The 21,905-nt window shown below is 29.6% G+C and overlaps 2 protein-coding genes across 2 annotated transcripts; one reads left to right on the forward strand and one right to left on the reverse strand.

Annotated features, from left to right (window-relative positions):
• The first annotated feature begins 1,799 nt into the window (after nt 1-1,799).
• On the forward strand, nt 1,800-4,223 carry LOC137814763 (endoglucanase 17). The gene is made up of 8 exons (XM_068617655.2): nt 1,800-2,176; nt 2,282-2,488; nt 2,621-2,821; nt 2,920-3,012; nt 3,110-3,271; nt 3,356-3,461; nt 3,538-3,701; nt 3,777-4,223. The coding sequence occupies exons 1-8, from the start codon at nt 1,943-1,945 to the stop codon at nt 4,107-4,109; spliced, it is 1,500 nt and encodes a 499-aa protein (XP_068473756.2). The 5' UTR covers nt 1,800-1,942; the 3' UTR covers nt 4,110-4,223.
• Nucleotides 4,224-5,083: 860 nt separating this feature from the next.
• Nucleotides 5,084-11,290, reverse strand: SUS3 (sucrose synthase 3). The gene is made up of 15 exons (XM_090305416.1): nt 10,885-11,290; nt 10,619-10,751; nt 9,882-10,033; nt 9,596-9,788; nt 9,261-9,379; nt 8,933-9,149; nt 8,708-8,803; nt 8,451-8,624; nt 8,161-8,277; nt 7,883-8,049; nt 7,025-7,249; nt 6,338-6,659; nt 6,005-6,249; nt 5,797-5,935; nt 5,084-5,408 (listed from the first exon to the last, which is right to left on the reverse strand). The coding sequence occupies exons 1-15, from the start codon at nt 10,992-10,994 to the stop codon at nt 5,370-5,372; spliced, it is 2,448 nt and encodes an 815-aa protein (XP_090161542.1). The 5' UTR covers nt 10,995-11,290; the 3' UTR covers nt 5,084-5,369.
• Between the last annotated feature and the right edge of the window lie 10,615 nt (nt 11,291-21,905).

The raw sequence follows: 21,905 nt of genomic DNA on the forward strand, positions 1-21,905 counted from the left end.
TTTTTTTTTCTTTTATGTTTTCATATTAAATTAATTTTCATTTTTAGTCCTACTTTAAATTTTAAATAAGAAAATTATTGCAATTGATCTTTGTATTATTTTTATACGATAAACAAAATTTCAAGATCAAAATTATAAAGGAAAAAAAATGATAATAACCTATTTCAATAATTTCTTTAAAAAAATATAAGATTTGAACCGGAGACAAATCAATTTCACAATATAAAAAATATATTTAATTCAATATTTAACGAGATTTTTTGAAGCAAAATAGATGAAAAAGAGATTTGATATATGATTCTGTACGCAGTAATACCAGCAGGAGTTGCATAAGTTGTAGTATTCATGCATGCATGACTGAAATTGTAGGAACGATACAAAACATATAATGTAGAATGAGGTTGGTAACAATTGGTATTATATGTGTGAGGGATCATACTTATCCCTATATATAAGTTCCATATCGATTATGTATGGGTCTTTATGAAAATGCTTCCTTCGCGTTTTGGTGAACTTCAAGGGATACTTCTTCTCCATGCTTCTGTTCATCACCTTTCTCCGACAGTTTTTCCAGTTCGAGCACCGTGCACTTGTTTTTATTCTATTTCTTCACTCACAAAAATACCAATTTAACAAAAATCAATGCCTTTCTTTCCCTGCTCTGAAGAACAATGGACAAGACAAACAAAAATTAAGTGGTAAATCAAATATAAAATAAACTATACGCAATTTGATTCATTTTTATTTTTTCATTTTTAAAAACTGTGTTAAAAATAATAAATATTTTAGAAAAAATATTCCTTTTCAATCGTGCTAAACATGTTTTTAATTTATAAAACCTAAAAGATTAAAATAGTATTATAAAGAACATTAGTTTTTATAACATATTTGTTTGTATCATAAAAAAAATAAGGTAAAAATATTTTTCACAGAATATCTCGCAAGGAAAAAAGGGGTAACTATTTTTTTTAAAATAAATGTTAATTAAAAATTCCAAATATATATAATAGCTTTTGACAAAATACACCCTATAGCAAATCTGATGAATAGTTTCAAGTGTATTCTCTTTGGCTTCAATTGCATACATTTCTCTAAAATTTTATCATCCAATAACAAAATAATGGAACCAACCACTCTGAGTATGTTTCATCATTGATGTGTATGCATGACTTGACTCTCTGATTATCACTACAAAAGTAATCTCTTGTAAATTATGTGTACGAGATATTCCAACACACTTTTTGATGTTGATGTCGACGAGATATGTAAGAATGGTTTTCTCTTTTCTCTGTTGAGTGCAGCTCAATCTTGGACCAATTTTGGAAGAAAGAATTGAGACTAACCATTTGTGAAAATGAGTAGACATTGAAGTAAAGAGCCATGTAACAAGAAACTTTGTTACTCGTAGTGAAGAAATTCCAAATCACAATGTTTTACAACATCTTCTGTAGACATGTATTCGAGAGGAGTGTGAGCTTGAGACATTAACAAGCTTATGAGAAAATTATCATCACTCAATTTAAGAGATATAAGAGTATTTTCAAAGTACATAGTAAAGGAAAGAGGAGTGGAAGTCATGGTCAAATGTTAATAAACTCCTGGAAACCATCTTACAGAAGAGAAAGATGATAGAAACAAAATTATATTATGATGATTCTCAGTACTAAAGAAAAACAAATATACATAAAACTTACTAAAACTCTATTAACATGAACAGTTACATTATGAGGTACGGTTAGATTATAAAGTGGTTTTGTGTGAATTAATACTTTAAAAAGTAAAATTGAAAATGAATGCATGGAGCTTGTATTGTAACCAAGTAACCAGTGACGTTGGTGAGGGAGCTTTTGCCTTTTATAAATAGATAGAAGAGGAGCAAGAGATACTTGCAGTTTGTTGTTGGTTGGGTTGGGTCTGCTCATTTTGCTTTGGGCAGTTCAGTATGACTTTTTCCCTCTTTTCTTCTGTCCTTTTCCTTCTTTCTGCCTTTTCCACCCTTTCTCACTCCCTCACTCCCCTTTCCCACCACCACCCTCACTCTGCCATACACAACTACAGAGATGCTCTCACAAAATCCATCATCTTCTTTGAGGGCCAGAGGTCAGGGAAGCTCCCTTCTAACCAGAGGATGTCTTGGAGGAGGGACTCTGCTCTATCTGATGGCTCTGCCATGAATGTATGATACTGTTAACACCAGAGTCTTACCCTTGATCTAAGTCCCCATTTTTTTTGTTATTTGGCCTGTGTACTTTGCTTATTTCGGCTCCAATGTACAATGCAGGTTGATTTGGTTGGAGGGTACTACGATGCTGGGGACAATGTCAAGTTTGGTTTTCCCATGGCCTTCACCACCACCATGCTTTCTTGGAGTGTTATTGAGTTTGGTGGGGTGATGAAAGGTGAGTTGCAGAATGCCAGAGAGGCCATTCGTTGGGGCACAGATTATCTTCTTAAAGCTACTGCTCATCCAGACACCATTTATGTCCAGGTTAGTCTTCTCTTCTCTTCCTAATAGTTTCTTTTATCTGTCAACTTTTCTCGTGTTATATTGGTGCGCCAAAATGCTTATGACTACGGAGAAAGCAAGGGAAGTAGGGTTATTGGGTGTGGTTTTTTGCAGGTGGGAGATGCGGAGAAGGACCACGCTTGTTGGGAGAGACCTGAGGACATGGATACCCCAAGAAGTGTTTTTAAAGTAGATAAGAACAACCCTGGTTCAGATGTGGCTGCAGAAACTGCTGCGGCCCTTGCAGCTGCTTCTCTGGCTTTCAAGAAAACTGACCCAGCCTATTCCAAGACTTTGGTTAGGAGGGCTATTCGTGTATGTGATTTATTTGACATGAAAACCACGTTTTGATTGTAAAGGAGTTATCTCAAGTAATCTTGAAAATGTGATGTTGTACCTGTTTATGAATATAGGTTTTCCAGTTTGCTGATAAATATAGAGGATCCTACAGCAATGGGTTGAAGTCCGTTGTGTGCCCTTTCTATTGCTCCTACTCGGGTTATCAGGTAATGTTGTAATATTTAATGAGAAGCAGAGTTGTACTGCATTTTTGTGGAGAGCAAGAACAGGTCATGAATGATGATGCCTTTGAAAATATGTTAGGATGAGCTGTTGTGGGGAGCTGCTTGGCTTCACAAGGCTACTAAGAACCCAATGTACCTAAACTACATTAAACTCAATGGACAAACCCTTGGGGCTGCAGATTCTGACAATATCTTTGGATGGGATAACAAGCATGTTGGAGCAAGGATACTGCTTTCCAAGGTCCAAAACCATCCCTTTTCTTTTACAGGGCTGGTAACATCAACAATAATGGTTTCCAACTCATGTTTGTGTTCTTGGTTTCAGGAATTTCTTGTTCGGAAGGTGCAATCCCTACATGATTACAAGGGGCATGCAGACAATTTTATCTGTTCTGTTATCCCTGGTTCCTCCTCTTCCCGATTCACCCCAGGTAAGTTGCTTTTGATTTCCTTTTTCTTACGCAACTATGTGTTAGCGTGTAAAAAGGTGATGTTTTGTTAACACAGGTGGACTTCTGTTCAAGATGGGTGATAGCAATATGCAGTATGTGACTTCCACCTCGTTCATACTCTTAACTTATGCTAAATATTTGACCAAAGCCCATGTGGTTGTGAACTGCGGTGGAACCACAGTGACTCCAAAGAGACTACGAGCTATAGCCAAAAAACAGGTACAGAAAGACCAGACCCATGAGTAGAGGGTGCTAAAATATTCTGTTTGATCTTGATTTGTTGTTATTTTCAAGGTGGATTACTTGTTAGGAGAGAACCCCTTGAAGATGTCCTACATGGTGGGGTATGGACCACGGTATCCGCGAAGGATACACCACAGGGGCTCATCGCTGCCGTCCATTGGTGTTCACCCTGGCAAGATCCAATGCTCAGCAGGGTTCAGTGTGATGAATTCAGAATCACCCAATCCCAACATTCTAGTGGGTGCCGTTGTTGGAGGACCGGATCTGAATGATGGGTTCCCTGATGAACGGTCAGATTACGAGCAATCAGAACCTGCTACTTATATCAACGCACCTCTTGTGGGATCACTTGCTTATCTCGCACACTCCTTTGGCCAACTCTAGGAAACACTGTCTCCAACTTCTGTGTGCACCTTTTCTTTTAATCAAAATGTTAACCAGTTTAAGTGTTAATTCCACCTCGTTGCTGTTGATTTTAATGGAAGATGGTTTATTTTATGTTTACACGCTTGGTTCCTTGTGAACATTGAATAACTCAAAAAGTATAAAATAATTTGAGGGTGGGAATGTGAGAATGTACAGTGATGATGGTTTGTTGGGTTCCCTAACAGAGGGCCTAATCCTTGAAAGTTGGAAGTAATGAATAGTTAATAAACAGTGAAAGAGTAGCAGAGGATATAAATATAATAATGAATGGGATATAAATATAAATATAAGTGTGCTAAGATGATCCAGTAATAATATTTATTTGAATATTCTACTGGGTTGCACATAACGAGCTTTGACCGTTGAAAAGCATATAGAGAAATGTGGATGAAGATTGACATGTGAAGTGTAAGAAGTAGCAGGTAATGAGTGGTGCGAGGTGAAGGGATCATACCTAAGATGGAAAGACATTCCTCCACCCTCACTCACATAAATGTTCAACATACACATTATTTCTTCCCTGTAACTTTTTGAAGAATAAGAACATATATAGGTTTTGTTTTCTTCTTATTTATTATTTTAAAAGTACTTATACTAGAGTTCTTAAAACAAATTCTAACTTCATTGCACCAATGTATTTTTAACAAGAGTATTCTTAAAAGCTTTTTCTCCAATGAAATTATTTTAAAAATATATATCTCCTATCTCTTTCTATCTACAATTTTTAGTTTATTTAATTATAACTTAATTTTAAGATTCTGAAAATATTTTTATGAAATAATGTTATAGAATTTCTTTTTGTAAAGAAATCAAACAACAGTAGTTTATGATTCCTTCTTCTATGATCTTAGTTCATGGTAAAAGTGTTATTTTCAAACTTCAAAATTCAAGGCTATTTAGCATGTAGTCTTACACCCAACAGTGAATCGATCTCATCACAAGTTCTAAGATATACTCAATTTTTTATTCTTACTCATCAGTGAGGATCACAATCCAAGTCTAGATCATTGCCAACTACTAATCAAACGAAAACAGGAGACATTCAAACTCAACAACCAGTGCTCACCAGCTCTCATATAGTCCAACTTAACATAGATAAGTATCCATGAAACTCCTCTATGTCGCATCACATCACAAGATTTGAGAGCACGAGAAGTAAAGTTTTATTTGTATAGATTCTTATTATGTCTGCTGTCATGCCTCGGTAAAAGTATCTAGTTAACTTGCATCATCCTTTGCTAGCGGGACAGATTTTGCCTGCAAAAAAGGTAGTAGAGCACAAAATTAATGCTATAAATAAGAAGCCACAGGGCAAACCTCTTCATAAGAACTAAGAATGCATGTAAGAAAAATGCCACACACAATTATTGACTGCAATTGAGTGAAAAGTTACAATATTTTGTTATAATTTTGCAGTGTTCAATAAATTCGAGCTAACAATAGATAGTATATCTGTGAAAAATAGAAAAAATTAACTATAAGACTACTATATGTTAACTCAGTTGTAATTTGAAAATTTTGATTTAGTCATGAAAAGATAGTTGGGACTATAAACGTGTGGTGGGGCAGAACCATGAACTAATGCTAGCACTGTTCAAGATGATAAAGCTCGTAATCCTGCATGAACAAATGTCATGTGACTCACCAAATCGCGGAACTTGAGGATGTAGAACATCTCAATATATCGTCGAGTTTCACGCCTCTCTAATTTGGAAACGTATTTCCAGAAACTGTAAACTCCCGCCAAAGTCATGAGCCTTTCAGAATAAATCTTCCAAGTGTACCTGTTCATATTAGCTGAGCTTAGCATTTGTCACAAGAAAGGCAACAAAGTTTTAGCTTTGATTACCTACCTTTCATAAATTCTTTGAAGACCAGCTTCAGATATTTTCTTCCAATGGCTTGGGTCCTTCTTGCATTTCTGGAAGAATTCAACCAATAGCTCTGAAGCTTGTTCAGGGTGATAAGGATCAATGTGAAATCCTGATATACCATGCTCAATGATCTCAGCAGGACCACCATTGGAAGTAGCAAATGTGGGGAGTCCACAGGTCATGGCCTCCACAACTGTAAGCCCAAAAGCTTCATAGAAAGCAGGCTGAAAAAATGGAGTAGTTACAAAGAAAACCTGAGCGATTAAATCAAATAGGAAAGAGATATGAGTATAATAATTATAATATTAATACCTGAACGAAAGCACCTTGTGTGTCTGCTATGTAGCGATACAGCTCCCCGTTACGTGCCCTATTTGTCTGGGCAGCAATCCAACGAAAATCACCATTTAATTTGTACTCTTTCATGAGGCCATGCATCTTCTCAATTTCTGCAATTTCTTCTCTGTCGCTGGACTTCTTTACATCAATGTAACCAGCTACTATGACAAGGTTGACCAGTTCCCTCAATTTGCTGTTCTTAGCAAAGCATTCAACCAATCCTGTTATGTTCTTCACTCTGTCTAGCCTTGCCATGGAGAAAATTATGGGCTTTGACTTGTCATTCAGTGATCCACTGTCACATAGAGACAGTGATAAACGCATTAGCTTTGGCATGCGCATAACGCCAAAACACATCTTAACAGTTCTTACAAACAGCTTGAAGTATTATATCCCTTATTCGGAATAAGTGTGTGGTGGTCTGAGTGGGTTTTCAAACATGGGATCAGTACTGAAGGACAAGTTATGACTTGAAAGTGGAAGCTGATGGACAATACTTAAGTTTATGCATGATGCATAACAGACAACTAAGTCAACTTTCATTTATATTGATCCTTTAGAGCATGGATGGTAAAGGAAGAACTATTAAATTAATCATAAGATCAACTACACATGGAGATACGGATTAAAGTAAAAGTTTTGCATCTGAAATAGACTCACGTGTATTCATCACTCTGTGCTGTATCATACAATAGCTGTTCAATTGAACCATGTAGGGATGTAAGCCTCTTCTGCTTTTCAGAGTAGGGGAAATACATTGACATATCTGCTCCAGGAGAAACAATATTGAACTTGGGATCAAAAACATCAATGCCATGGACAACCCTATACAACCCAGGAAGAGTAAAACCAGTGTGGCTCTCATACTGTCCAACGGTATTTTTCCTGAAATATAAGGTGAAAGAAAAAGAAAATGAAATGAGTAGCATTCGCATACCGAAAACCAAAACATACATAAAGGTTACTATGAAAAAACTTAAATATAGGTTAGCATCAAGCATGGATATCTGAGATGTCTAGAGAGATGCTTAAGCAAAATAAATGTAGGTTAGCACCAAGCATGGATATCTGAGATGCTCAGAGAGATGCTCAAGCAAAATAGTTAACTAGCCTACGTGCCTATCATAGAGGTTTCCAAGACAAAAGAAGTGACTAGGTGTATGATATAACTGAGTGCAATTTTGTAAGCCATAACTAATTATGTTATACCAAAACAAAGAATCAATTTCATGGTACAATCATAGGTAATGAGCCATGAGTAAACTCACACAAGAGATTATGACAGTAACTCCAACAGAAAATCTCATGACAATGGGTTTATATCAGTATTTTTCCTTATCTGTTGTTAATCTTGCTCATTTTGACCAAGTGTGTGAGACTCTAAACTCACTTGGATTCCTAGCATAATTGATAACATTAATAAGACATGTGACAAAGGGGATAAAGGTGTAGAGCGATATCAAGAATTATGATTCTAACACCAGTAAGGTAAACATATACAGTGAAAAATATTCTTACGTTCCTGCAATCTCTTGGTAAGTACTGGTGATGATAAAATCAGCATTATTCATGGCTATTAGATCAGCAGTGAACTGGCATGAAAAGTGATATTTATCATCAAATTTCTTCCAATATAAATCTGAATCCGGATATTTTGTCTTCTCAAGTGCATGCGCGATGGTGCACTACACATGTGAACATTCAAAATCAATTTAAGGTGGATTGTCAGCAGTAGATAACACGAGATTTCACATTTAGAAAGGCAAAGTAAGTTAAGAAAGAAGAGGGACAAGAACCTGTGTAACTCCCATCTTATAAGCCAGTAAAGACGCAACAAGATTCCCATCACTGTAGTTTCCAATGATGAAGTCAGGATAACCTTGTAACTCAGCAGCAATTTCACTGGCAACATCCTGTTGACATACTCAACCATCAATATTAAATGAAAATGATAGCACAAGCAGTAAACGTTCTGAGTTACTCGACTCTTTAACAAATCTAAATTAAGCTAAGAAATTGTTTAAATTTTAATAATGATTCATGGTCAAGTGAACAATTCAAGCTATATATGTTTATGGTCTTTTACCTCTGCATAAGTCTCTAGATAAGGCCACACATCAAACCTTGAAATCCATTTACGGAGAGTTCCTGACTCTGATCTGAATGGAACTCGCAAAATATGAGTGTGGTCAGTACCACTGACTCTTTCTAGTCGTTGATTGCAAGTTGTCCCCTTTGCATCAGGTATTAGCCTGGTAACCTTCAGAACAGCCGAGAATTTAACTTGATTTGAACTCAAAAAACAATCAAATACAATAGCAAGATCGAAAGAGTTACACGTACAATTAGAATTCTAGGAGTGAAATCTAGTCCTTGTTTCTTAATCCGAAGGAGCATCTCATTCTCAAGGGCACGCACTTGATCTAGTATATAAACAACCTGCATAGAAAACCTTTCATGTAAGATAAAAGGATGGAAACAACTAAGGGAAACGAAAAGATGGGGCATTGAAACAACATATGCGTATCCTGCTCAACTATTCTTTTCAGTATATGGCAAATATGATACCTGCCCACCAGTGTCTGGCAAACCCAAGACATTGGCTTGTCCGAAGAAGCCATGAGGAGATAATATAACAACATTGAATACCATTGGCACTCTGCCAAGAAAAGTCTCTAGTGTAGAAGGATCAGGAGCCTGAAGAATATCCAGTAGCAGATGCATCGTTTCCAATACCCTTTGAGCAGTATCACCCCAACCTCTCTCAAAACCCATTCCTTGTAACCTACATTCAGAACGGATCATAGGGGGCAAAAAGCTAAATTGTCCTACAAAATTCTCACAGCACTCTATTGCAAAGTCAATACACGTAAACCCGTTATCACATATCCCTTACACATATTCAAACTCTGAATAGGGTGTATCACGTGGAATCTTAGAAAGATAATCCTCAGTCTTGGCCAGAGCAGCCTGAAGTTTGGAAATGTTATGTATTCTATCATTTAACATCAGAGCCTGCAACATGGACAACAAGGGAGAGAAAATGTTCACAATTATTGATTCCTCCTACTAAAACAAAAAATATAACTAAGACATTGAGTACTCATAAGCCAGTTTAAGAGGATATATATCATCAAGAGAGAAGTCCATAAGTTTCATTTTGAAACTATAGCTGCTGTCATGTAACATAACCATATTATTGAAGTTCATAACATAACAGAACATACTTACGTGGCCCTTATATTTGTGAGCTCGGAGGAAATCAAGCAAGGGTTCCAAGGAATCTTTGTTGCGGAACATATTTGATGAAAGGTGGCGATTGAGAAATTGGACACCATTGCCAATAGATGATGAACGGGATGGACGAGGAAATGAGGCATTAAATGGCTCAAAATCAAGTTCCAGTACAAAATTGTCATTACTCCTAATGCAAAATAAACAGAAACAGTCACCAATTTCAGAAACAGTCCAGGGTCAGAGTTTATTTCTTCAATGAAAGCTAAGCAGTATTTCTTACTTCCCATCCACGAGTTCTTCCTTAAAGCTGAGATATTCAGAAACGCTTAATTGCTCCACGCTGAGTTCAGAGACATTAACACGGACATATTCCCAAACACCAGGTCTTGGACGAACTCCTATTGCCACAAAAGGAGGCAAAACTATGGCTTCCTGTCACAAAAATAATGCTACACATTTTAATTACATATCTTAAATCTTCCAATGTGATTGCGAAGTAACTTTCCCGAATATCACAGTTTCAATCGTTGACAGTACCAACAACAGTACTGGGTAGCTGACAATGACAATAAATTTTCGTAGCCATTGTCAATCACACACGTCAATTGCATGCACACTTGAAATTCCAATTTAATGCTTTGTTTTGAATATAAAATATATATTTGTATTTATTAAGCCCTTATCGCTAGGATATAAATCAAGGTCCCAAATACTTTGTATTTATTTCAGTTATTTAAAATAATAATTGATCTTTGCAGGAACTGAAAAGAAATTCCTAAAGATTATCACATAAGCTATAGAATAAGGCTAAAGTTGGGTGGAATCTTTCATCACACAAGTACCAAACTCTTCAATTATTTTTTAAAAGAGTATTTATTATCAGGCCACTTAAATCTCATTAATTAAACTGGTTAAACTTCCTTTAGTGGGACCTGTATGAAATTTTATGAAATCTTAAAAAATACTGAAAAAATCACAACATTTTTAAGATAGTATTTGATCTAAACCCAAAATCACCTGTGCAGCCCTGACAATCTCACCGAATGGGCCATTTTTAAGGTCCAACTTTGCTTGCTCGTCACCAGGGATGTTGTCAAGTTCATCAATTAAGTTATGAGGTTGCAAAATCCCTTTCCCCTGAGCCACATACCTTAAAAAACAACAACATGCAAATACCTTAAAAAACAACAACATGCAAATACAAGCACACATAGAAATGAGACATACTAAGAAAGGTGCATCAAAGACATAAAAAAAACATGTGGGGTTGATAAACTAAGAACCTGGAGAGGAGAGAAATGAGTTCGTTACGATGAGCTGAGAGAGTGTCTTGAACTCGGTCTCTGATACTGGGAAGCCGACCAAGTGTTGGTTTTGATGGTTGCTTAGCCATGTCCGAACACTGTTGTTATGTATATATATTCGTTAAGTTGCTCTACTTAACTGCAAACTGATTCAGATTGAATTTTTTGGAGTTTCAAATTGCAAGTGGAAAAACATGGGAGTTAAAGAAGAAAATTGTTATCGATCATTAGAGCTGAGTTCATTTATATAGCGAAGAGAAAAGGAAGGAGAAAGGGTACACGTGTCAATCATTCACTTTTTTCCTCAATGATGTTGTTGAATGAGTACATTTTTATATTTATATCTTTATATATTGCTTAAATAATCTTAGTATTTTGTACCATTGTATGAGTAACAACACTTCTTTTAGTTTTTATTTCAAAGAGATGATAAGTCAAATTAAAGTTAATTACCTAACAAATCGTCCAACTATCTTTTTAAGTTAATAATTACTATAAATTTAAAACTCAAATTAAGAGTTTTAATAATATAAGAGAAATTATTTTATACTTTAATGTACAGGTTTTTTAAGAAATAAATATTAAAACCTATGCATAGGTGTTTTAGAGTGTTTGTCAGTTTTTTAATTGATTTTAAAAAAAAATTGAAATCTCATCATGTTCTTTTTTTTATAAAAAATTTAAATCTAATTTATACTCATGTTTATATAAATTATTTTAAGCCAATTTCAATATACTTGTTTCAATTCAAATCTATATTTTTAAATTTAAAATTCAATATAATTAGTTAGATTTGGAGTGAGTATTTTAGTAAGATTTAAACAAAATATCTTAAAAATGAATTAGTTAAGACAATTTAGTAAATATGTAAAATTCCTCTTTAATTACACTTGAGGTGTCTTTGGTTCAGTTTCAGTTGAGAAATTATCCAGTCTATCTCTATTAAATTATCATTTATCGTTATATTAAATATTTATAAATTGAATTGTCACTCATCGTTATTTTAAAGATAAATCTTGTTCCTCTCATCAATTATAATATATTTTCAAAAAAAAAATGAAAAAATTTCAACAGACATAAATTATAATATTAAAAATCGAAAAAAAATGTAGAATATACTAGGTGTTCATATTTTAACAAATCCGAAAAATAAGAAAAAATTTATAAACAAAGAATTAAATAATAAAAAAATAATGCATGAAAAAAGGTTTCAATTAGAATAATCAGACATTGATCTTCTAGTTGAACCATCCTACTATTAACAGTGGTATATAATCCCTTATTCTCTTAAAATTACAATTTAATCTTGAAAAGTAGTTTAATTATTTAATAAAAATTAATAACTAAATTAATTCAAATAAAAATTAATTTAAATTTATAATATATAATAATCTCAATTTTTAATGACAAATTTATTCAAATAAAATGAATGTGACTTTAATATAATTTAAATGCAAATTAACTTGTTCCGAATAAATAGATATTTAGGTTTCAAATCCAATCTATTTTATTGGATATACAGTTATCCATCCCTAATCAGCAGAAAAATGTTTTTTTCTTTTACGATTCGAACAAAATTATAATCCTAAAAAAATATACACTTAAACATATATAACAGAAATTATTTTTTTACATGATTGAGTACAACGGTGTTTAATTTTGAGTTTAACTACTGACTAAAGCGTCAGAAATAAGCTAAATACATGAGTTCACTTTTGCTTTAACTTGTAATTTTAATTTTTGATGAAAAATTATGTCTAAAAATATAAACACGCGTATAAAAAATTATAAATTTGCTAAAAGGATATTTTTCAAAAAGTGTATTGGTAATTGAAATTTTATACTTTCTATAAAACAAATTTCTCAAAATATTTTGTATAATTAAGGTGGTTGGTGTTAATGTCATAAGAAAACGAAAATTCTCTTGGAACAGAGACAGATACGCTTATTAGGTCATCAACCTACCCCAATAGACATTCATGAATCTATCTATTGTTCTTTAATACACATCTTTTGTGTTAGCATCATGAATAATCCAATAAACAGTTTCAAACGTAAAAAAGAAAAAAGGGTCACCAACACATCTTATCCTAAACTTTTATAAAATAATAAAACCTTGTGCTTGTGCCTTTAATGCACTCATTGATGATTGCCAAAGGAATCCATTGATTTGGTAGTGGCTCGCACCAAAAAACTCACTGGGTTTCACCTTCTTTATCCCATTATTATATTGAACTCAATACTGTTACTATTTACTGTGACGTGCTTCTTTTTTATATGTTTTTGGAGATTTTACGCCATTAAAAATAAGTCAGTTTATAATGATAAATTTTATTCGAGGATTTAATTTTATAAGGTTAAGTATTAAGAAATAATTTTAAAATTAATTGAATTTTATAAAGTTTTTAACACTATAAAAAATCATCAAATTATAATTAATTCTAGAAATCAAAATAATTAACTACTATTAAACTAAATTAGGTATTATTTTAAAAATTAAAATATTATTAGTATTTAAAGTAATTTTTATTATTAATAAAAAATTATAAAATAATTAGTATATAATAATTAACTATATTTTATCTATTAATATTTTAGATTTTAAATTAGTTTCTGAACAATTAATTGAGATCAATTTAGAATCTAAAATATTAGTTGCTAAAATCTTTATAGTTAATTTAAATACTAATTTATAAATTATTTATTTTATTAATAATAAAAATCACTTTAAATTTAAATAATTTTTTAGTTTTTAAAATGGTATATAATTTAGTTAATATATTGACTAATTATTATTTTTATTTAATTTTAATTGTTATTTAATTAATTTTTTATAATATAAAGTGATATTTATATTTATTTATATTGTAAATTGTCATTTTTAGTTGATGTGAATTTTTAACATTAAATTAAATAAAAAAGTTAAATTTATTATAGTATCTATTATTGAATTTTTTACACCTTACGAGTTTTGATAAGTTGAAATTCACTTTTGAAGAGTATATGCAGCATGATCTTGTGGTAGTTTCTGGGATATGCACCATGATCTTATGCATTCAGTATCTGCCCATGGTTCTATCACCTTCGGTATTCTGTGTGCCATAATTGAACGACCTACTTCTGTTTTTTTAATAAACAACACACTTATATGCTCTGGGATTTGACTAGCGAACATTTTTTATTTTAACTTGGACCTTTTTTTCTAAAGGAACTTAACTATTTTATTTGGACAAACATTTTAAATCAATACGTGGCTGAGACAAAATTTGGATTGTATTTTTTATGATATCTTATATAAAAAAAATGATGAATCGCTTTGAAAATTTCATTTCAACCTTCCATGATAACATTTCTTGCTCAAACTTTAATTATGTTAATTCTCAATGCATTGTTTGTCAATGAAGTTGTTTAGGTTATTTTTAGGAGTTTTTTTTGTTTTTTTCTGTATAAGTTTAATTTAGTTTCCTGTATTTTTTATATTATTTTTTATATGATGACGCGTAATATTTAACATAATTTTTAAAAACCAATATAAATTGTTTTGGTCAGTGTATTGTTATTTGAAGTAATTAAATTACATTCTCTTACCTTAAAAACATGATCTTCTTTTAAAATATGCATGCAGTCTCATCATCTTCTTTAAACGATCCACTTTTCTATAATTTTTATTATACACATAATATATTTTTTTGTTGTATTTTAGAAAAATAATGTTAGGGATCCAGTGATTCTACCTTGTTGATTTTCATGGGTGAAAAACTTCTTAAACTGTCATACTGTTTCCGTTTTGTCTATTAGGCACGAAGCTTCATTGATAGGGTTGGGAAATAAAACCATTACTCTCTTCATTCACTTTCTATCAACATCTTACAAACATTACTACAAAAGACACATAGACCTAATTTCTCATGTTTTTACTCCTACCTTCATTGGTTACTCAACAATACCACATCCCAATGACTTTTTATAGAGAATAAGTTGAAAATAACAATTTATTATAACCAATTTTATAACTTCTTTCTCTTAGTTGTACTTCCATATTTTTGGATTTGAATGATACATGCAAAATGTATTTTGATCCTCAAGTCAGACTTCAACATTGACACTCAGTGTTTAACATTAAATGATTGCTTACCTATCCATTATGATATATGCTAATTTATATAATTATTATAGGTTCATTATCATTAATAAACCTAATTAAAGGAGATTAATAAATATTTAGTCGTTAATCATTCTGTTATTGGTTATGTGAGTCACTATCGATTGGATACAAATCTTATCGGTACAATAATTTTAATAAATGACTGACAAAATAAATGATGCATTAATTTTCTACATATCATTAAATATTAATAAAATAATAATACTTTATTACGAGAGATATAATTGTGATATTTTTGTGAGTTAAAATTAGAATTAACATAATAAATATCAACATATCATATATCTCAATTGACCTCGAGTAAAATTTATAATAGTTTATGCTTAAATTTTTTATAATAAAAAACAAATAATTTCTATTTATACTTTATTTATTTTTTTCACTCCAATTCATTTCATCTAAATATTTTTTTTACTCTAATTCTCTTCTCCCTCTTTTTTTCATTTCCCTTCTTTATTTTTTTTATCATCAGACAAAATATAAAAGAAACAAAAGAATCCCTTCACATGTAATTATTCTTGGTCACATGTGTTACAAAGCTTATCCCTTCTTTAAACATGTGGCTTTCTTTATGAAGTCTTTCTTCCTCTTCTTTTCCTACAATGGTATATGGTTTCTGACCAAATTGAGCAAGTCAATGTTTAAGGAAGGCATATGTAACTATGGAGAACATATTACATCGGAATCTATAATATTGATGTGATATATTTTCTTAAATTTTATATTTTATATCGATTTTTATAATTAATACAATATGCCATCACATATTATATCATTAAGATCTATATTAATAATAAAATTAGGTACAAAATTAGGTATAATATGTCTTTAATGGATGTAATATATATTATTTGGTCTTTTACCTGAAAAATAATAAAGTGAAGTCATATTTGCCTACACCAAGATCATATCATGCACCAGACACGACAGCACACTAATCAACACCAAACCCTGCAAATTATCTCCAAAAAAAGGACGTGTGTCTTTTTCACAGTAAAAAGTTTTCTTCAAACAGTTCCTGAGTTTTCCAGATGGGACCACCTTCATCTGTTCTATCTCAGACTAACCACAGATTTATGAACGTGTGTTTTCTTAATTTAATATTCTGGCCACGTAGCAGAATAAACTGTCACCATCAATATTAGTATTATAGTGTGAATTTTTCATTTTATACTAACTTAAATAATGTTATCTTAAAACACTTTATTGAAGAAGTTTCTTTTTCCATTTTATGTGCAAGTATATAATAAGTCATTTTGTATGAAATACTAAAAGAAAAAAAATTATAAAATAAAAAATAATTTTAAAAAATAAAAATAATTAGTTTTTATATTAATTAAATTAAAAGTTATTTTAAAGATTAAAAAATAATAATTTTTAAATTAATTTCTATTATTAAATTAATATTTAATTAATTACTAATATTTTAATTATTAATTATTTAGATTCGATGGAAAAATTGGTAGTTAAATAGATAATAATTTAAAAATTATTTATAAATAATAAAAACAAATTTTAAAATCAATAAATTTTAAAATATATTTAATTTAATTATTAGTAATTAATTATTTTTTATTTTTAAAATTATTTTTTATTTTATAATTTTCTTCTAGAAAAATTTACATAGCAGTGGTATCATTAAAATGGAGATGGTGTATTGTTTCAGTAACACATGAACATATGTAATTTTCATATCAACCTTGTCTGTCTAAGTTAATTGAGTTGACAGGTAGCAGAAGTGGAATGATGGATACCAAATTGAAAATATATGGTTCATTATTTAAAGATGAAGATATATTCGAGTGAATCAATTTTATGTTTGTATCAAATATGGTTTAATTAGTTTTTTTCTTTAATTCTAATTATATATTTTAGTTTAATTCTAATTTATATATTTTTGTTGCAATAATTATGCCTATAATTTTTTTTAACATTACGCTGCATAACGAGAAAACACAAAAACTATTTACAATTTGTTTACTAAAAATTAATATTTTATTAATATATGTTTTTATATTATAATTAAATAATAAATAAAATAATTTAAACTTTGTGAAAATATTTTAATTTCTTATTTTAAATATAATTTTTATTAATATTTTTTAACTTAAAATTATTTAATTTTTATCTATATTTCTAAAATTATTTTTTATATTAATTTTTTGGTATTAACACTCGTACTGGTAAAGTTTTGCGTCATCTTCCTGTTAGATGGAGTTTCCTTCACCAGGCTGGGTTAAAATTAACACTGATGGGGCTGCTAGGGGTATCCTGGTCTTGCTACTTGCGGAGGTATTTTTCGTGGGAGTATGGAGGGATTTATTGAAGCTTTTTCTGCATTTCTTGAAGTTCAGACTGCTCTGGTTGCTGAGTTTTATGGGGTTATACATGCTATGGAGGAAGCTCAAAAGATGGGGCTTACTAATGTCTAGTTGGAATGTGATTCTACTTTGGTTTGTGCTGCGTTTCCTGCTAGGACAATTGTTCCTTTGATGGATGCTTCGTAATCGATGTTTGTCTTAATTACTGTGGGAAAATTAGGTTTACGGTTACTCATATTTTTTCATAAAGAGTCTTTTCTTTGGTATAATAGGCTTCCACCTTGTCTATTCTTGAAATTCTTTATGAATAGGTATAGTCTACCTATGTATCGTTTTTGTTAACATATGGATTTTGGTATAATCTCCCCGTATTTTTGTATTTTCTTTATTTTTTCTTTTGTTCAAATAATACTTTTTTCATGTGATGGTAAATGATTGTTGTAACTTGAGATGTCAACCCAGCTGAGATCTTAAGTTGCATAGTGATACCTAACATGGAAGCTTTTATTTAAAAAAAAAAACAAAAAACATCCTTAGTCTCTTTTTTCACTTTCTCTTTTCCCTTTCACCCTATTTCCAAATCAAACAAAATTTAGTTTAATATATATATATATATAATTAATTAAAATAAATCAAATGGCTTTGTGTTGACATGCACCAACTTTCTTCTTCCTACCACTGACAAAATTATCTCTTTCCACTGCTTACCTGGAGCATCCAAAACATGTATTTGGCTGTTCTTCTTTCATTATAAATTCAACTTCATTTGTTAAAAAATATATTAAACTTAAGTTTGACTTATTTATAATTTAATTAATTTTGATTTTATAAAAAAATACCTTTCAATTTAATCACTATAACATTTTAGAATTATTTTAACACTAATTTGCTTAAAAAAATATACATAAACACAAAAAGTATATATATGCTTTTAGAACCATGGTTGTGATATATTTATACATTATAGTATATACCATATAACTCTTATTAGTTATCTTTTATAAGTTTAACAAATCTCCTAAATATATGTATAATATTGTATGAAAAATAAAATATTCACACCAAAAAACTCGATGTTATTATTTATCATCTCCTTTTAACAATATTTTATTTTAGTTTTAATAATTTTTATAACTTTTCTTTTATTCATATGTATCGATACTTTGTTATTGCAAATTTATATATATTAATCAAGTTAAATATATTAGACTTTTTTTACACACGTTATAAAAAAAAAATAACCATAATTATTTACCAGATATTAATATAACTACAATAATATATTTAATTAACACAAGTTTTTTAAATATTGATTATTAAAGGATATGAATACAAAAGTTAAAGAAAAATGTTAATATTAATGGTGTCTTTTCTAATTTTTAATTGTTTTTATAAAGGTGTATATTGAATGTACATAAATGGTTATCACATAGTTTCTCTTATTCATATTAACAACTACTCTAGGAGAAATGTTTTTATGCGGTGTTAACGATTTAATAACTATCTTTGTAGCTCTAGAATGTTTCAGTTTATGTTCTTATCTACTATCTGGATATACCAAGAAAGATATACGGTCTAATGAGGCTACTACGAAATATTTACTCATGGGTGGGGCAAGCTCTTCTATTCTGGTTCATGGTTTCTCTTGGCTGTATGGTTCATCCAGAGGAGAGATCGAGCTTCAAGAAATAGTGAATGGTCTTATCAATACACAAATGTATAACTCCCCAGGAATTTTAATTGCACTTTTATCCATCACTGTAGGAATTGGGTTCAAGCTTTCCCCAGCCCCTTCTCATCAATGGACTCCTGACGTATACGAAGGAGTGCGGTTCGTTCGATAAATTCACTACAAGAAAATCATGAAATAAAAACCAATTTTTAGAGACCAAAATAATTAGTTACAATAGGAACTAAAATAGAGACCATTTTAAAAACTATAAAAAAAATTGGTTTCTAAATTAGTTTATATCATTTTTTATTATTGTTAAATAGTTTCTAAATTGGTATTTAATTAACAACTAAGGTTTTGGATACCAATTTATAAACTATTTAACAATAATAGAAACTAATTTAGAAACCAAATTTCTTTTTAGTTTCTAAAATGGTCTCTAATTTAGTTACTATTGCAACTAATTATTTTGGTTTCTAGAGATTGGTTTCTATTTCATGATTTTCTTGTAGTGATTTCTATCTCTTTCTCTATTTCTGAGATGTTTGGATTCTTCAAAACTCCATAGACATGCAAAACCTTTATTTTGTCGGTTTTGATATCATATCTAAAAAATTGACTTTAAACCTTTTTCTATTTTCGTAAATAAAAAAAATTATTTATTTTAATAAATAATTAATTAAAAAATATGCTATAAAAAATAATTAAATAATAATTAATTTAGAGAACAAAATATTCACTATATTAAATAATTTAGAGACTACATTATAAACTAAAGAATACTAATTATTTAAAATTATTTAAAATTATTAATAAAATTTTGTAATGTAATTAAATACTATATTTTTAGTAGCTAGTAATCATAAAATATAATTATTTATTTAGAGACACTTTTTTAAGTCTCTAAGATGTAATTAGAAACATTTTTGTAGTCACTTTTAATCTATTTAGAGATTAATATCTAGTCAATAAAAATAATAAAATTAAAAACTATTTTTTTTATCTAATTATCATATTATTAGATACTTAAATTTTTAGTTATTATTGTCTAAATATAGATACTAATTTTGGAGTAACTAAATTAATATCAATAAATTTTAAATTTTGTGATGCTTTTGAACCCATAATATTTTATTAGGATTTTGAAAACCATGATATTTTACAAATTTTTTGAAACATGTGATATTTTACGGAGAGTTTGAAACTCATGTTATTTTACAAAAATTCTAAAGTCTATGATATTTTACAAATGTCCTAAAATCTATGATATTTTACAGGGTTCTAAAACCTTAATAAAGTAATAAATAATATTTAAACACTATAAAAGAATCAGTAAATAAAAATCAATTTTATATTTTAGAGACTAAACAAATTACTGGTATATAAAGTAGTTTATATTATTAATAAATAGTTCTGAATTAGTATTTAAAGTTGATAGCTAAAACTTTGATAACTAATTAGAATCTAGTTTATAAATTTTATTAATAATAAAAACTATATACCAATAATTTTTTTTCTTTAAAATAATATTTAATTTAATCAATATTAAAATTAATTGTTTTTTCTCTAAGATTGATTAATATTTAATTTTTTTTCAAGTGAAATAACTGATTTCGGTACGATTCTCTTATAATAAAATAATTAATTTTGATTTAGTTTAATTTTAAAATATCAAACTACAAACTGAATTGAAATACTGGGTTTCAGACAAATTTAATCGATCTAAAATTTTATATATTTGATTTATTTTACCAACTTTTAGATTGATTTTCGTTTAATTAAATTTGTAAGAACAATCTTTATGTTAAATTTAAAATTAGGCCTTTTATGTTAAAACTTGGACTAGTCCAAAACCCACTCCATTTTTTAAAATTATGAAAGTTATAATTATAACAACAAAATATTTTATTATATAAGAAATTAATAAAAATAAATAAGTCATTATAAACTAATATACAAATATATAAGTGCTTTTATTTCGCATTATTTTACTGTTTATATAACAATGTCAAATAAAATATTTTTGTTTCTATTATATAATATAACAATAATAGATAATAAAATGCGTCAACTTTAATAATAGAAAAAATATTAAAATTGTAAAAGGTGCTTATGAAATGGATAGTAGATAAACCTATATTATCAAATTTTTATTTTGTGATTTTATTAATTATAAGAAGCAGAAATAAATAAAACTAATAAGTTCGCCTAAAATTAGGTCAACTAGCTCAATCCAATACAAAAAAGATACGAGTTAGGTTGGATTTAACGAAAATAATTTCTAATGACGAAATCATTTCTAACTTAAATTTTCACAACTTAACCTATAACTTTCAGACCCCTCTCTTTTATATTTCCACTCCCACCACTTTACTATTTGCACCATACTTCATATGTCTGCACCATGGTTTCAGAAGCCTGGGCCCATTCTACTACCTATCATTTTTTCTATCTGCACAACGCTTATTATATATGCACTTCATTTTAAAGCCTGGGCTCATTCAACTGGCCCAGCACTTTTGCTATCTGCCATTCCTTTTTATTTTAAACATCTACCAACTTTTAATTTCTTTTAATATATATATATATATATATATTATTTTAAATTTTAATTTATAAAATAAGTTCCTGCACTGATTTTTTTTTTAATTTTCCTCTAAATTAAAATACATTAAAAACTAACATTTGCCTTAATTGGGCCAGTTATAAAACTAACATCCTGTTATATGTTTTACTAGAGCATCTTAAAAATTGTTTAGTTTTTACTAGAGCATCTTAAAAATTGGAGATTCATCTTAAATTTTTTTATTAATAAAATTATAATTTTAATGTAGATATTTCA

This window comes from Phaseolus vulgaris, chromosome 1, assembly GCF_051622355.1.
Source record: "Phaseolus vulgaris cultivar YP4 chromosome 1, ASM5162235v1, whole genome shotgun sequence".
Classification (NCBI taxonomy): Eukaryota; Viridiplantae; Streptophyta; class Magnoliopsida; order Fabales; family Fabaceae; genus Phaseolus; species Phaseolus vulgaris.

Excerpts from the sequence above, each read along its gene's own strand:
- LOC137814763 (XM_068617655.2), top strand. The coding sequence starts at position 1,943 with ATGACTTTTTCCCTCTTTTCTTCTGTCCTTTTCCTTCTTTCTGCCTTT. Across the intron at positions 2,489-2,620 it reads CAGACACCATTTATGTCCAG|GTGGGAGATGCGGAGAAGGA; the intron begins GTTAGTCTTCTC and ends GGTTTTTTGCAG. Across the intron at positions 2,822-2,919 it reads TGGTTAGGAGGGCTATTCGT|GTTTTCCAGTTTGCTGATAA; the intron begins GTATGTGATTTA and ends TTATGAATATAG.
- SUS3 (XM_090305416.1), bottom strand. The coding sequence starts at position 10,994 with ATGGCTAAGCAACCATCAAAACCAACACTTGGTCGGCTTCCCAGTATC. Across the intron at positions 10,034-10,618 it reads AGATTGTCAGGGCTGCACAG|GAAGCCATAGTTTTGCCTCC; the intron begins GTGATTTTGGGT and ends TTTTTGTGACAG. Across the intron at positions 7,250-7,882 it reads TACCAAGAGATTGCAGGAAC|GAAAAATACCGTTGGACAGT; the intron begins GTAAGAATATTT and ends CTTATATTTCAG.